The sequence below is a fragment of the Ahaetulla prasina genome, chromosome 2 (assembly GCF_028640845.1).
Source record: "Ahaetulla prasina isolate Xishuangbanna chromosome 2, ASM2864084v1, whole genome shotgun sequence".
Taxonomy (NCBI): domain Eukaryota; kingdom Metazoa; phylum Chordata; class Lepidosauria; order Squamata; family Colubridae; genus Ahaetulla; species Ahaetulla prasina.
In genome coordinates this window covers 194,144,453-194,162,156 of record NC_080540.1, presented here as the reverse complement: position 1 = coordinate 194,162,156, position 17,704 = coordinate 194,144,453, and the positions used below count along the sequence as shown (strand labels likewise).

Here is a 17,704-nt window from a genome sequence, read left to right as displayed (position 1 = left end):
CCATAAACTGAAGCTAAAGATGAAGCAGGTTTGATGCACAGTTATGATGCATGTACTGTTTTAAATTAGGCATTGTTAGTTTAGTAACTCATAAATCCTCAGATTTAAGCAGAACATGTTGTAGAGCAATTATCTCCTTGGTATTTTCTCTTGGTTTTACCAATTGTTTCTATCTTCATCTACTAACTAGTGAATTGAGACACTGCTGCTGCTTGCCACTGCAGCTCAAGAAACTTTTCTTTCATCCCAGCCCCTTGTATGGGCGGGGAGAGCCAGGGAGAGCGAGTGCAGGACAAGTTGCTAGATTGATCTGGAAAGGAACCAGTTTAATCCCAACTATCAGGAAAAGGCAGCTGCCAGCAAGCCAAGGCCAGCCTTCTCTGATCAGAGTGGAGAAGCAGGAGGACGAAGAGGAGACCTCTCGCTTCTGGAGGAGAGACATCACGCTCCCCACCCACCCACCACACCCCGATGCCCTCCACTGGAGAAGCCACCAAGACAAGAGCATCATCACAAAGAAGAGGCATGAGGTTGGTCTCTGTTTACTGTAACCCTCCAGGTACAGAGAGCGCAGGGGGAAGAGAGTGGAAAGATCTTTGGGAGGTGATCAAGGACAAGTGAGATGCACGCGAGAAGGAAGAGAGAAGGATGCCAATGATTTTCCAGTAGACTATTAAATTGTACCATCGTTTCAAATTGTATGTAGCTGAACAGGATTTCTAGGCAAATAGAGAGAGAGAGAGAGAGAGAGAGTCATGACCGGTAGATCGATCAGATAGGGATTTTTGCCTTGGATCCAGGCTTTAAAGCCACCCCAGAGCCAACTTGGTAAGCTCATCCCTGATGGAATGAGCCCGTTGTTCCCTCTCGTGAGGGGAATATTTTGTCTTTAGGAATTGTGTGCCGTGATGCTGAAGTAGTGAACTGCCAGTAGCCACCTTCGCTCATTTCCAGAGCAAACCTTTCCTCGCTTCCATGCAATTATGGTATGTAGCACATTCAAGAACAGAATGTCTCTTTATTCCCCCCCCCACCGCCGCTGCCACGATTCCTGTATCGCATTGTTTGTCCAGCCGCTCCTTTTGTGGTTTACCTTGTGCCTTGTATCTCCTGAGATTTAATTACTGGGTTTAAAAAAAATCAGTGCTTTTTCACATGCCACGATGATGAACTGTCAACAGTCAGTGCAATGGTTTTTTTAAAAACAACAACATGGAAAAGTCATAGCAGGCTGGTTTTGATTTATTCTTAGAACAAGATAGAGATGACACTCAGAGTGGGTACATTAAAACTCCAGTGACAGTAATAAGCATCTTTGGAGAGGCTGACCCACAAAGGGGAGTTGGGGGTGGGTAAATTTTCCTTTGTTTGCTGTCCCACTGCTCCCCACTTGTTCTGTCTTCTGCCGGGAATTCTCTCTTTTGGCTTGCCTGAAAATCAAAGATGCCGAGTTTGTGTATATATCTGGGGAAGAGGTTCTAAGTGCAGCTTCAAGAGAGCTGAGGGTTAAGAGGTGATGAGCCCTCTCAACATTGTCTTCTTTTCTGGACTGGGGCCCAACTGGCAGAAAAAGGAGTTTTAAATGCCAGAATCCAGCCAATGGGTGGGTGATGGAGAGAGAGAGAGAGAGAGAGAGAGAGAGAGAGAGAGAGGGAGGGAGGGAGGGAGGGAGGGAGGGAGAGAGAGAGAGAGAGAGAGAGCGCAGTGAGGGAGGGAGCTGATAATACAGATTCATAATAAAAAGTGGTGCATTGCCGAAGAACATTTTTGGCACAGCCCATTGACTAACTCTACTGGATTATCTTTTTCTGGAAATAGACAATAGGATTGTCCCTTCTTTGCTAGCACTTGGCTTAAGTTAACTTTCAACACAATGGCAAGATATTTAAATTTCGCTTTTACATTTTGGCAGGTGTTTTAGGGAAAACCCTCCTGTGGGTTTCTTCCTGTTTAAAAAAATGGACTCAGAAGAAGAGGAATAAAAAACCCTTTTTCATTTCTGGAAATTCTGCTGTAAGCTTCCACAGGTGTCAAAAGATCATCATCAATATTATTTTACTATTGTGCTAGCATTTTCCAATACTATAGCATTAATAGCTACCTAGTTAACAATTAATACTATCAATCCTATAGTACTATTCAATGCTATATGAAGCTTTTGACTGAGATGGTCTGTAACTTTAAGGGATGCATGTTTTAACTCAGAACTTGGGAACATTTGTCTTTATCCTAGACATTTGGAGGCTATGATTAGTTGGGAAGAAGACAGACAGAGTGAGTGAGTGAGTACTGATATTATATGGAATTAGCCTGTCTAGAGTGATATGTTTCAGTCACTTTAAAAGTCTTGCCCTAATTCTGTGTCTATCCTAGCTTCTGGTGGAAAGTGTCTTTTGTCATTTCAGTTCACTAGAAAGCTTGTCTACTTTCTCTCTACATCAGGAGCTTGCCATGCTGATAAATACTTTTAAGCTCCAGCTTGAATACCACATTATTCTTTTCATGGGGATGCACTTGAAGACAATACAGAACCTTCAAGTCATGATGAAACTATTTGTTCTCCACGCTGTTCAAGCTGTGATCCTGCTGGGCCAAAGTGCTCACAAGTGTTTAATCAGCATGGACAATGATTGGAATGGAATGCCTGGCCTTTGCCAGAAGCCAATTTATTTCTCTACCGGAATATATAACTTCCTTAGGCAGAGTTTTGTAACGGGCAGTGATTGGGAGCAGAGTACGTAGCCTTACATGCATTCTAGGCTGTGATTGTGACATGTGAAAATTAGTCACTGGCTTGAGGGTTGATTTCCCATCGCATCCCCTGCCGTATCTTGTGGGGGAAAACGGCAGGGAAATATCAATTTGCATCTGATGTAAAACTGCACCTTCAACCTGGGTATGAACATAATGTTAAGGGGTAAAAAGTGGTGCATATTTGCTCCTCCTTATTTTATTCACATGGATGCAGTGACTCAGTAGCTAAGATGGTGAGCTTGTCATTTGAAAGGTCAGCAGTTCAGTGGTTCGAATCCCTAGTTCTGCATAACGGGCTGAGCTCCCGTTACTTGTCCCAGCTTCTGCCAACCTAGCAGTTCGAAAGCATGTAAAAAATGCAAGTAGAAAAACAGAGACCACCTTTTGTGGGAAGGTAAAAGCGTTCCATGCACCTCTGGTGTTTAATCATGCTTGCCACATGACCACGGAGACGTCTTCAGACAGCGCTGGCTCTTCAGCTTTGAAACAGAGATGGGCACCACCCACTAGGGTCAGGAACGACTAGCACATATGTGCGAGGAGAACCTTTACCTATTTTATTTATTTATTTATTTATTTATTTTATTTATTTATTTATTTATTTATTAATCAAACTTTTATACCGCACCATTTCCCGCAGGACTCAGGGCGCTTTACAGGCATATTAAAATAAAACAATATAATAAATAACAATATAAAACCCAATTAAAACTAAATATTATAATAGCCAAATCACTAAAACGGTAAAGACCGGTTAAAAACCCATTTAAAATTTAACTAAAATATTTTATTCTTAGGCTAGTCCAGCTCGCTGAAATAATAAAGTCTTCAGTTCACGTCTGAAGGCCCGGAGGTCGGGGAGTTGTCGTAACCCTGGAGGAAGCTCGTTCCACAAGGCCGGTGCTGCCACAGAGAAGGCCCTCCCCCTGGGGGTCGCCAACCTACATTATTCACAGCCTGCCTCAATTTTCATTTCAGCTCTTCCACTTACATGACTTTAGTAGGACAAGAAATCATATGGCAGCGATATATTTGACCATTACATACCTGAAATGCCCAGCTAGCAAAAATCTTGTGACAATGCCCTATATTTCATGTATATTTCTGGCACTCCACTGATTTAGCATTTTATCAATGTCAGAGGAGAGAAAGAGACAAAGAGAGAGAAAGAGAAAGAGAAAGAGATTTAGACCTGATATCAGTATATTTTTAGCTAGACGGTACACCCCTAATGAAAGTAGTTTCAAATTCATTACATGTTTTTAAAAACTGCTTTTCAGATAAGGAACTTCACAAAGCAGTTTATAGTAATAATAGAACACAAATTGCTACAGCCAGTCCAGAGATTAAATCAAAAGTTTAGATTAAAGAATGATAAGTACTTTTAAGTCTATGTAAAGAAATAACAAAGCTGGCAAGTTTTTATTTCTGATCCTCGTTTTCTTTACGAGACAACCACAAACAGATTTTCAGATTATATAAACCAGCAATGTCTACTTTCTCATTTAATAGCTATAAATCCACATTGATAATATGTTTAACAAATAAAAGGTAAAGATAAAGGTTCCCCTCGCACATATGTGCTAGTCGTTGCCGGGGGCGGTGCTTATCTCCGTTTCAAAGCCGAAGAGCTGTCCGAAGACATCTCCGTGGTCATGTGGCCGGCATGACTTAACACCAAAAGTGCACGGAACGCTGTTACCTTCCCACCAAAGGTGGTCCCTATTTTTTCTACTTGCATTTTTACGTTTTTGAAACTGCTAGGTTGGCAGAAGCTGGGACAAGTAACGGGAGCTCACCCCGTTACACAGCACCACTAGGGATTCGAACCGCTGAGCTGCCTACCTTTCGATCGACAAGCTCAACGTCCTAGCCCCTGAGCCACCGCGTCTCCCGTTTAACAAATAACTGAGTGCAATTTTCTATAAATAAATGGTAAGGAAGGACCATCATACAGCAAGGACAACTGGTTTTTCATTTTTTTGAGTGAATGTATTGTTTGTTATGAGCAGATGCTATGTCTTTTCTTTGAGGCCATTATTTTGGAATTTTTTTTGATTCATTGACAATGGAATTTCCTTCTTGGCCTGCTGCATCAGGTTTTCATTGATTATTTGTTTCATCACTTATTGATGTACTTACTATAGGACTGTGCATAAAGAGTGACATAAGCAAAAGAAAAAATCTTAAGGCTCAAGGAGCTAAAGTTTAATAATAAAAGAGAGAAAAACGAACAGAGAAAAGGGCACAGAAGAGAACCATTCTTCTACCTACAATTCATTCATTCAACTTGTTATACGTAATATCCAGCATTAATGTTAAATGTCCACCAAAATCCATATTTTAAGTCCAGAGATTTATGTTATAACAGTCAAGCTAATGTTTAAAATAATATTTTAATATTGGCATAATTTTATATATTCTGAAAAATTACATGTGATGTCTGCCAAGATCATAATGATACATGGAAGAGATTTCTGATCGCAACGTTACCTGAAAACCTAGTTGCATTGAATTCATTAGAATTTATCTTCAAGGAAGCATGCATGGTGTATGGCTGTACTCCGTTCAATTATAGATACCAAGGCACAATGTCACATTCAGAATGCCATGTCTTTTTATCTGATATCAGGACTTTCATATATGAATGGTAAAATCAGAAGCAAAGAATTCACAGTACTGTTGAATATTCCTTTTCAGCTTTCAATTATGAAGGTTGAAAATCAGTCAGAAGGCAAGAAGATGGAGCATCTGGAGGCAAAGCAACAGAATGTGAAGGTGGAAACTGAGATGGGAGAAGAGAAGAAGGAAGAAAGCGAAGGTCTCATTGTATTCTTCAGTTCCTACCAGGACCTTTTCCAATTTTTTTGCAACAATACAACCATCCATGGTGCCATCCGGCTGGTTTGTTCTAAGAAGAATAAGATGAAGACTGCCTTTTGGACAGTCCTTTTTTTCCTGACTTTTGGCCTCTTGTATTGGCAGTTTGGAATCATTTATAAAGATTATTTCAGCTTTCCAGTCAACTTGAATTTGAACCTGAACTCTGATAGGCTTACCTTTCCTGCTGTCACACTATGTACTCTCAATCCTTATAGGTAAGACGGGTGGGGTGGTCTTTCAGGTCTGCGTGTTGTGCTCTCCTGGCATTGGTATTTGGGGAACTGTGATCCATCAGGGCATTTGATTTATAAAACAAGAGAAGCTATTGACTGTTAAAATGCACAGTTACCCTTCCCCTCAAAGCTTCAATACAGGGCCCAGAACTCCCTTCAATAAGGGAGGTATTAGCAATCAACTGCTCCTGAACCACACTCACACAAACACACATTCTTTCCCTCCTTGAACTTGTACCACACTGCAACACACACACACACACCAATCCTGCACATGAACTGTCCTAAATCATTGTCGTCCCCCGCTCCTTACCTATCACTCCATCCTGCTTAACAACTATATGTCTGGAATTACAACCACCACCAGACAGCTAGGATTGCCTGCTAAGAGATGCGGTCATGTGATGTCACATTTTATGACTGCATCACTTAACATTGTAAATTGTGGGCTACCTGTGGCTGTAGCATTGTAGATTTTAATGGTGTAGAACTAAAGTGTTGTGTTCGGCGAGCCGCCATGTTAAATGAGAGGCGGTATCCTATTGGTTAAGACGCATGGCAACCCAATGCGCGGGAATTCTTAGTGTGTTGATTGGCTCTCCTGTTTGACAGCAGGTTTATATAAGAGCTGTCAAACGCAGGGTGCGAGCCGTTATTGTTTGAAGTTGGCTTTCATTAAAGGTTGCTTGTTACTACGCTCGTAGTCGCCTCAGTAATTCCTCGAACCCAATACACAATACTGGCGACGAAGGTGGGATACTGAGGTGATTAGCGTTCAGACCGTTCAGAATTTCCCTCTTCTGATTCGAACCGGCCGTTCGATGGCTCCGCCTGTGTTTGCCCCGTTCCTTGTCAGCGCGGAGACGTGGGAAGCATACGAAGATCGTTTTGAATGCTACTTGGAAGCCCACGATTACACCGGTCTGTCCAGCAACCGTAAGCGGGCGCACTTTTTAAACGCGTGCGGTCCTGAAGTGTTTGCCACTGCCCTGGTGGCCCCTCTGTCCGTTCATGATGTTCCATGGGATATCTTGAGGGAGAAGTTAAAGGCACATTACGCGCCAACCCCGTCCCGAATTGCTCGACGGTTTAAATTCCGGCATCGCTTACAAGAAGAAGGGGAGCCCCTGAATCTATATATAGCCTCCCTCCGAACCGCTGCCCTGGAATGCGAATTCCAGGACCTAGATGACGCCCTGTTGGAGCAGTTAGTCTGTGGCGTGAGGGATCTTCGACTGCAGCGGCGTCTGTTAGCGATGAAAGATTTAACTCTCCCGATGGCATTAGACGAAGCACGAGCTGCCGAGATGTCGGAAAGGTCTACCGCTGACATCCGCTCCCAAAATTCTACCAGTCAGTCCACGGGGGTGCATCACGAAGACGACGATCCTGCTGACACCTCGGATGAGGAGACAGAAGTGGACCGCCTGAAGACCTCACCGCCCGGAAAGAAAAGGCTGCAAAAGAAGAAAGTAGCTGCCTGCCTCAGCTGTGGGGAGTTTCATCCTCGTGCATCCTGCCGTTTCCGTTCCGCTATTTGCCGCCGCTGTGGCAAGTCGGGGCATATTGCCAAAGTTTGCCATTCTGCTGGGCAGCCGCCAGACGAGTTAAAGTATCGCGCCCCAGGGAAGCCCCCTATGGGTGAGAACCGTCGTGATGTTGCCCAGGGGCATGGGCCCACAGAGGTCGTATTCCATCAGCATAGTTCAGCTGATTCTAAGAATTCCCGCGCATTGGGTTGCCATGCGTCTTAACCAATAGGATACCGCCTCTCATTTAACATGGCGGCTCGCCGAACACAACATAAAGGATTACTTACAATGTTTACATTATTTTCACAAGGCACTGTTACTTGCTACAAAATTTCTCTGACAAATCATTAGTGGCCAAACAAAGCTTCAGAATTTTCAGGAGAAATTTAAATTTTAAATGAAATTGTTCTTAATATTTCTGCTGATGTTCAGATTATAGAGGTTGAATTGCTGAATTCTTCTTCAAGGGTGGAAATTATCGAGAGAGACATCGCTACAATTGCAAAATATCTTCCCAGTAGTGCCTACTATGGCATAACCATGTCCTAATAATCTTTTTTACATTTATATTCCCTGATATTCCCTTCATTTCATCCCCACTCCATGAATGAGCCAGGCAGCAGCTTAAGTTGTCCATAGCTGCACTGGTGATAGTAATTTTCTCCACATCCTTCCTCAAGGTGTGTGAAATCTGTTAGGCTTTGACACAAGTCACGTGATTCAGAATGACTGGTACATAGACATCACTGAGACGGATAAGGGTCAGCAACAAGGACAACAGGTGTCATGCTATCATATTTTCTTCCAACACAAGAATGAATGAATAGCATTATTGTAGGGGAGACATGCTTCAAGACTCAAGAATTCTATAACTGATTTTAATTATGCGGTGCTTGGGCTAGAAAGCATAACAAAAATGATGAAGACTGGGAAATTATTAGGATTTAATTTAAAATTTGATTTAATGGAAAGAATGGTAAAAAGATTAAGTCAATGGATTGTTTTAAAAATTATTCGTAATGGTAACTGATTTTTAACAAAATATTATAATGGTTGATGAGAATGGATACAAACACCAGAGTAATCTCAAAAATAGATGCACTTTCTTCAGTGTTCAGTACTGTAAAATAAATTATAATTGTTATAATAGGGATTAATTTAAGCTTAAAATAATTCATTAAAAATGACTAAATGTAAGTTAATGGGAACGCAACGATCAAGCCAAAGATTGGAAGAGTGCAGTAGTGGGTTTCACTTACCTTCGCTACCAGTTCAGAACCGTGAGCAGGTGTGCGCACGCTTTACTCGTGCACGGTGCTTCTGCTCAGAGCATCCGTAATGACGTCTGGGTGGGTGGGCAGAGCCTCCCGCTGCCCGAACCAGGACGAACCGGTAGAAACCCATCACTGGAAGAGTGAGGGTGGAGTGATCAAGGCTAAGATGAATGGGCACACATAGTTATTGTATTGTGTTTTGATGGCCCCAATTGCTTTTCCACTAGTCCTGCCCATATCCGGGGGTATAACCCTTAACGTGTTACAGAAAACTAAAAGTGATCTTGGACCTGAAATACCAAAGTTAGATCTTCCCTGTTCTAGAAATGATACCTTCAGTCCAACAATCTTGGTAAGAATTCCAGCACAGCTGGATCCTAATTCTGTTCACCTCTGATATATTGTACTGTTTAAAGGAATTGAACCTCAGCCTTCCTGCGCTTGTGCCTTTGGATATGTTGAATTTTGTGTGACATTGACAGAGATTTCTGGAGCTTATAGTCTCATACATCTGAAGACCAGGAACGCAATAACAATTGGACACTGTATCCCTGAAGCCAGTTCTTCCATCTTTTAGGTATAGTGCTTTTCGGAAAGAGATGGAAGAATTGGATCAAATGACCCGACAGACTCTTCTGGAGATGTACAAATACAATATGTCTTTGGAGCATAAATCCTCTCAGAAACGCATCTCTAGGAGTCTATACGATCACATCCAGCGCTACCCATTGCATCGACGCAAACGTGATATACGAGCCTCGGATGACAACAACCCTCAAGTGGGCAAAAGACAATCAAGCATTGGTTTCACCCTGGTAAGCATGATTTTAGATTCTTCTTGAATAACTGTGCCAAGACCCCTCAATCTCCTTCATAACCAAATTCCTGGATCTGAAAAGTGTCCATAAATCAAAATCACAAATATGTTATCCTCCCAGTATCTATGATATGTGTGTGTGAGAGAGAGAGAGGGCAGGAGGAGGGAGAATAGAATTTAGTATGTTTAGCCTAATGAAGAGAAAGCTTAAGGGGAACATGATGGCAGTCTTCCATACTTGAGGGGCTGTCACAGAGAAGGGGAGGTCAACTTCATCTCCAAAACACTTGAGGACAAGGCAAGAAGTACAAGTGGAAGATTATTAGAGATCCAACCCAGAATTAAGGAGAAATTTCCAGACCTATGAGAACAATTAATTAGTGGAATGGCTTGCCTCCAGATGTTGTTGGTGCTCCAACACTGAAGGTTCTCCATAAGAGATTGGGCAATCATTTGTCTGGAATGGTATAGCATCTTTTGCTCAAGCAGGGAGATGGGCCAGAAGGTCCCTCCCAACTATTTTATTCTATGATTTCTATGACTTCTATGTAGTGCACTTAAAATATTGTAAGTAGAGGAAGCCGGGCAAATTTCACAGAAATGAATTCATGGTTTCGAAATACACTTCTTTAAAATCAATTTATTAAAGTAACCATAGTGTTTTCTCTTTTCCCCAAGGACATTAATCAGAAAGCTGTATTGCTGTTAAAATGAATAACAATGTGTTTCATAACAATTATAGCATAAGGTTTCAAATCAATTCCTTTAAATTCACCACAACAATGGGAAATTATCTGTAACAAATTTCACTAATGGACTAATAGCTTGCTGGGCTTTTGCACAATGGAAAGAAATGATAGCAAAGAATAATTCTGCCCCTTCTTAAATTCACTGGAACTGTTCAGGAATTGGGGATGGGGAAAATACAACATCAACTCCTCATGATTTTTAAGACAAGATAGCTAATACAGTCACAAAAATCTTGCTTTGGTGGAAGGGGAGGGAGGGGAAGAGAGGGGAAGAACAGCACATAATTAAGTAAACAATTCTCACAGGATTGTTCAGTTATTTACAAATACTTTATGCCACTCACAGAATAACTATATATATATATATATATATAGGAAGAAACAGCTGCAATCACACATTGCTCCCAGAAGCACGAAGCTGAAGCCTGAAGATGACGAATGAGACTTCGTCGAAACGTCGCCAAGACACTTCCAATTTTACGCGGGAGAAAACCCGAATAACCAAAGACATATATATATATATATATATATATATATATATATATATATATATATATATATATATATATATATATATATAAATATATATATATATATATATATATATATATATATATATATATATATATATATATATATATATATATATATAAAAATAATGTTGCCTCAACCAAATCCAAATTAAAACATCATCTTCATAAAGCCACTATACTGTAGCGCCATATACATCCCAGATACCTACTTAGCTCATCCTCAGCCCATGAATAAACATTTAAACTGACAGGTTTTCTAAATTCTAATCATGAGGATGCTTCCTTATTTCTAAGGGGTAACTGATTGCTTAAGATTTGTGTAGAAAATGTTGGTCTCCAAGTCCGCTCCTGCTTCATCCTGCAGGGGGTAGAAACTCTTAACGAATATGCTCTTTTGGCGTGCCTCGGGGAGGCAGATTTTTCCTAGCGCAAGCAGTCTCATAGATACCCAATTCAGATTTTAGGGATTTGTGTTGTAAAATGAAACTGAAAGCAAACTGGCAGCCAATGCAGTTCCTGCAGTCTAGCAACCCCGCAGAAGAAGTGTTCTTGGTATTCCCTGAGCTTCATGGTTTGCTTGCAGATATTTCATGGCCCAAATAGGGGAAATCATCATGCGTGCAGGTGTATCAAGGCATAGCCATCAGGATGGGAGCTGCTGCATCCCTGTACTAGCTGTAGTTCTTAATGGTCTTTGAGGGAGTCCTATATAGAACAAGTTATGGTATCGTTTCCATTTCCCAGAGAACAGTCATTGAATTAAATAAGGCAGTCTTATCACACAAGTGATAAAGCAGTTCTATTGATTATTGAATCCAGTGTATAGCATCATCACTCTTATATTACTGAAATGCAAGCAAATACAACGATACAGAATGTAATTTTTAGAAGACTATACGTGTTATTATTTTAAAAAATAAATAAAAAGGAAGAAAAATATGTTTTTTAAAAAGATCCACATCATATTCTTGTAAATCACTATGGGATTGAATCAGTCCTTAAGCTTGTCATTAAATCTAGATTAAATAGAAAAGAATTACTTCCTCTTCTGATTTTTGAGAACATAAAGAGTTTTCAGAAATAAAGAGATTTGCTGAACTCATTACATTAATATTGAGGGTTTTGTTGATTTGTGGATAAAAACATCATACGGACATACCTTACATCTGCTTCTATAGATGGAGAAGAGGTTTTCATAAGAGCATATGGTGTGCCTTGTCCATTGATTCCTCTATCATTGAGAATGTTTTCCCATCTTGCTGAGTTCATTCTTGTTCCAGAATAGATTTAATGGGATTGGTTTCTTTTTCAGTGTAACGAAAACAAGACAGATTGTTTCCAGCAAATGTATTCTTCTGGTGTGGATGCTATACGGGAGTGGTACAGTTTTCATTACATCAACATTTTGGCAAAGTTCCCTGACACTAAGGCCCTCGAGGAATCCAACTTCACAAGCTTCATCTATGCCTGCCGATTCAACGAAGTGACATGTAACAAAGCGTGAGTTCCAACATGATTGTTACATAGATCAGAGGTCTCCAACCTTGGCAACTTTAAGACTTGTGGACTTCAACTCCCAGAATTCCTCAGCCAGCTTTGCTGGGAGGAATTCTGGGAGTTTGAGGAATTCTGGGAGTTGAAGTCCACAAGTCTTAAAGTTGCTAAGGTTGGAGACCCCTGCCATAGATCAACTTAAGTCCCTACCATTCCGGTCTTAATTCTCACCATTTCCCTTTATTGAAACTATCAGCCACCCACCTTTTTATTATCAATAATTTGATTATTGATATTTACTGATATCAGTAGATATCATTTGGTTATTGATTATTTACTGATTCACACTTTCATTTAAATTTATTTCAAAAAAAAAACCAAAGTAGTAGGTATGGGTCATGAGCTTAACGGAAGGAAGTCCTACCTATGTTTTTAATCACCATTTAGTCAACAGGTAGTTGGGTTAAAGTCTGCAGTATACTCTGCAGTTAAGTAAGAGATTACCACTTCAGCTGTAAAACTAAGTTTCTAAAGGAAAACTCTAAATTTCCCAAGAAGAAACAGTTTTCATTATAGCCAAAAATGCATCTAATAGATTTTCTTATGAGCAGGAATGGAAAACTGATCAGTATATCTAAACGCCTTCTTGGCCTCCTTCTCTGGCTGATACCCAGAGGAATGTGACAAGGCTTGGATGACACAGTAAACAAATCATGCCTTCAGCTATTTATGATTAGATTACTACTACTATTGATGGGAGTAGCCAGCAGGTGTAGTCTATACCAACACATCACTCATTCATCACAAAGCCTGAATTTCATTTGCTTTAGTGGTGAGTACAATGAATCTTTACACAGGCAAAGACTGCTTAATAGCTTTCCAGTCTTATGGGAAAGGCTGTATGTAGAATTCTGAAATACATAGTTCATTTCAGGCCTTTCACTGAACACATAAATATCTGAGTTTGGGCTTTGAGATATAATTTTACTTAGTAATATCTCAAATCAAGATACATATAGCAGTATCCTATAAAGGTAAATCTAGATTATCCTCAGAATAACATACTTCTGATTAAGAAAATGAAATTGAAAGTCACTCAGAGTTTGCTTTGGTGCGGCTTGTAAGTCTTGCAAAATAAATAAAAACTGTACTTACAATATGCTTCTTATTGGGGTAAGGATCCTGGAAATCAAAAAGTACCAAGCCTGGCTCACTTACCTGGAGAGGGAAATTCTGTGTTTTCCTCTACTTGCTGCCTCTGTGCTCATACCTGAAGGTTTTCAACATGCAGTAAGGTAGTTACAGGAGATTTTTCCCACGGTCCCAGATCCTAAGCTAAGAAGAGTTGCACTTGTAGGATAAAATGAGCTCCCAATTTGTTAGCCCTTTTAAACAAGCTAGGTTCTCAATCACCAGTCCTGTTAAGTATCTTATGTATTTTGTACTGATCTCATATCTACTTCCCTGACAGCACAGGGACCTCCAATGGAGTTACTTCACTGAACATAAGAACATATAAAAATAGATTCCAAGACATGCTAACATGTACCTATTGAAGTTGTGTAATCAATAAATTATTTGAGCATAAATTTATAACCTTATGCAATTACCCAATAGATCAGATTATGGAATAATATCATATACCCACAGCAGAATAGAAGTGCTATATTTGCGACATCCCTTTGAATAAAGTGACATTTTTACTTACGGTAATTTCAAAGATCATTTTGAAGAACTGAAAAAAAGAAGGATGGGACAGATTTTTGGAGGGGAGGATAAGACATTTTCTCATAACATTTGCCCCATTTTCATTGCACTACCCTTTTCCACATTAGCATTTTCTTTTCCAGGAAGGTTAAAAAAAAGAAGTTCCTGCAGATTTTACTCTGCTAGTCATTGCCAGCTATAGGGAGCAGTGCTCATCTCCATTTCAAGGGCCACTGAGCCAGCACTGTTCGAGGACATTTCCACAGTCAGGTGGTCAGCATGACATCACGGAGCATTGTTACCTTCTCACTGAAGTGGTACCTATTTATCTACTCGCATTTGCTAGGAGGCAAACTGCTAGCTCGGCAGAAGTTGGAATGAGGAGGGAGCTCACCCAGTCACATGGCGCTGGGTCTTGAACCTGGGCAGCCAGCTTTCCAGCCAATAAGCTCAGCATCTTAACTGCTGCACTTCTGTGCCACCACCATTCCAGGGAGGGGGAATGTTCTAAAATTAATAGCACAGAAACTGGAGTGCACATCGGAGCACCAGAACCTGGAAGAGAGCAGCTGGCTGGTGCGCATGTGCACAATGGCCAGCTGTTCTTCCAGGTTTCATTGTGCGCATGCACTGGACCAGTTTCTGGCGCACATGTGCGCAATGAAACCCAGAAGAACAGCTGGCAACAGCACGTGCCCACAGAGGGAGCTCTGCATGTCACCTCTGGCATGCATGCCATAGGCTCGCCATCACAGGCTTAGAACATGGAGATTAGCATTAACAAAAATCATCTGGGTAAATGTTTTACAGATTTGTTTCTTCTCAATAACTGCCCAACAACTAGTTTCACTTTTATTTACCTTTCTTTTGAAAATGCTTCTGCTTGCCTACCACTTTACATCTCTGGCTCTCTCTTTCTGTGGAGATATATATATATATATATGTAGGTCTTTGGTTATTCGGGTTTTCTCCCGCGTAAAATTGGAAGTGTCTTGGCGACGTTTCGACGAAGTCTCATTCGTCATCTTCAGGCTTCAGCTTCGTGCTTCTGGGAGCAATGAAGCTGAAGCCCAGAAGCACGAAGCTGAAGCCTGAAGATGACGAATGAGACTTCGTCGAAACGTCGCCAAGACACTTCCAATTTTACGCGGGAGAAAACCCGAATAACCAAAGACCTACATACAAACACCCGCGAAAACCTCAGAAAACATATATATATATATATCCATGTATAGAGAGTGATGTGCGTAAGCACACACAAGTTTATGTACATCATAATCAAGACCTAGAGTAACTGTGGCATGGACAAAAGACAAGATACAGATGAAATAAGAAAAAAAGTGATTCCCAGTTAAGATCATAAAGTTTGTGAAGCCATTAACTCTGATGGGAGTCATCCCCACAAAGGGAAGACAGAAGTAGGCAAGATTTGAAGAAGAATGGCTTCAAAATACCTTGGAGCAGGGGTCTCCAACCTTGGCAACTTTAAGCCTGGTGGACTTCAACTCCCAGAATCCCTTTCTGGAAGTTGAAGTCCACCAGGTTTAATGTTGCCAAGGTTGGAGACCCCTGCCTTGGAGGAATTTTTGGGAGGGAATGGTGAGGGAGTAACAACTTGTGACTCATGAAAGCCGACACAGTCCACTAGCCATGCTATTCGAGACTGAAGCCAAGAGCTTATTAACCACCCCCTCTCCTTTTTTCTGACTTTTTAGTGTTGAGAAAGCAGCAAAACCAGGAAGTTTATTAAATCCATAGTGGGTTCCATTTGTCATGGTGATGAAATAATGACTATTTGACCACACTTAAAACTGGAATTAGCCACATTGGTTGGGTCTCTTGTCAGGAACAATATGACCTTTTTTTTCAGTGCAGGTGAACATTGGTTCTTTTGGATCCAGCTGGCACCTGGACAAGCCACCATTAATTCTAGCAGTTGTTTGCAGACTTTGTTAGTTAACCTTTCTCTGGCATTTCTTTCACAACTTGTGTACACTCCACACACACCTCAACCAAGCTTACCTGCTGCTGGCACCAAGCTTCCTCCTACATAATTAACACCATTGATAAATGCCATCTGCACGGCTGATTACACTTGATGCAGGGGTCATAAGCAGTATAACATGACATGAAGAAGTTCATCCATCTCATTTTAAAAGTTGATCTTCTCTAGAGAAGCCAATTTATACATCTATCAGGATTTCCCACCAAAAACCACAAGTAGTTTGCACATCTTTCCTACACTCAACTAAATAAGGTTTTAGTTCATTGAATTTTTCTTTAAGAAAAAAATATGTCGCCTGGCTTGATTTTTTAAAGAAAGTATCTGCGATAGTCTTAACATGGAACAAAAGAGGCATATGTTATTAAATCTTTCTAGTACAAAAAAGAATCTCAAGGTGCAGCATGTACAGTATAGTGGTAAAATTATTGGATTGGGTTCACACAATTCATTAAACCCTAGGCACAGATTAATAATGCATAACTGCTGTGTTCAATAACATGTTTATGTAATAGTCCGAATCTCACAATAAGCTGGTACGGTGTTCTTACATGTTGAAACACAAACCACACAACCGCATTTCAACCTAGCCTGGCACAAAAGAGACAACCATCTTAACATAAAAGTTCTCTTAGTTCAAATTTTGCATGTTGCTTTTCCAACACGAAAAAATTCAAGTAAAAGAACTTTTATATTAAGAGGGTCCCAATAAAGATGCTATTCTTTTTCCTCTAAGGGCTGCAAACTCAATTATTTGAATCAGTTGTGCAGTTAGCCGCAATCTTTATTTTTGTTCTTTCAGGAACTATACACATTTTCACCACCCTATTTATGGGAACTGCTACACATTCAACGACAATAGCAGCACTTTGTGGATGTCCTCCTTGCCTGGGATCAACAATGGTAAGCAAATGTCAAAAAATGATAATGAATGTCTGGAAAGGCTCGTATAACAATAGCCATTGAGTCCCTTGTTTATATATATATATGTTTTTTGTTCTATTTTCAGTATCCAGGCTCCTCTGGGCTTAGGCTTAATTGCAGTAAGGAGATACTGCCGTTATTTCTTAAAACTACAGAGTAGGGAGATAGCATCCTTTGACTGGTGAGGAATGGAGAAAAATTCTGCATGAAGAAAAATGTCCATATTGGACATGAAGGCCAGAATTAAATTTTACATGGCCTGGCTTTCTCTACCTACTGATCATTAGGGGCAAGAGTGTGAATGTGAGTGTGTGTTCACACTCATGCATGTTAAAAAAGAAGTCTGCACTGTTATCTTTCTTTTCTAAGTGACTTATCTTTTTGTGTGTTGCATCATAGACATTGTATTGGTTTGGTGATATTCTCAGAGTTGCCACCATTTAATTCCCTTCTCAATTCAGTTGTGTTTTTCTTCTAACTCTTGATTTTTGCATTTCAAGTTCTTACGAGACTTCTCTTCCAAATGAAGGACAGCAAACTACAGGCTTTTAATTGCAGAGCCTTGAATACCTGAGGCTTTCCTACCACACTATGTTATTTTTTATATAAAGTTGATATTTGGGTTATTTAATGCAAAGCAGCAGCCTCAAGATTTTTTTTTTTTTAAAAATATACTCTTAAACTTTAGTTTCAGTCTGTGTGCATTATTTCCATAGTACACAATGGCTAGGTTGCAATTCTTCTGTTAGATGGTTTTATTATCTATGCCGAGAACATTTTGTAAAAAGGTGTATCCAGCAAT

At 40.4% G+C, this 17,704-nt stretch overlaps 2 protein-coding genes across 2 annotated transcripts in view; one reads left to right on the top strand and one right to left on the bottom strand.

Moving 5' to 3' along the window:
• The first annotated feature begins 459 nt into the window (after positions 1-459).
• SCNN1A (sodium channel epithelial 1 subunit alpha) overlaps positions 460-17,704 on the top strand; it is a 25,034-nt gene continuing 7,789 nt past the window's right edge. The window contains exons 1-5 of the mRNA XM_058171569.1: positions 460-530; positions 5,455-5,852; positions 9,254-9,491; positions 12,088-12,275; positions 16,781-16,881. Of these exons, the coding sequence (XP_058027552.1) occupies positions 5,464-5,852; positions 9,254-9,491; positions 12,088-12,275; positions 16,781-16,881 (916 nt within the window). The 5' untranslated portion in view covers positions 460-530; positions 5,455-5,463. The remainder of the gene's footprint in view (positions 531-5,454; positions 5,853-9,253; positions 9,492-12,087; positions 12,276-16,780; positions 16,882-17,704) is intronic.
• Positions 12,279-17,704, bottom strand: part of VAMP1 (vesicle associated membrane protein 1) — a 24,266-nt gene continuing 18,840 nt past the window's right edge. Inside the window, exon 5 of the mRNA XM_058171570.1 lies at positions 12,279-14,004. Within this exon, the coding sequence (XP_058027553.1) occupies positions 13,985-14,004 (20 nt within the window). The 3' untranslated portion in view covers positions 12,279-13,984. The remainder of the gene's footprint in view (positions 14,005-17,704) is intronic.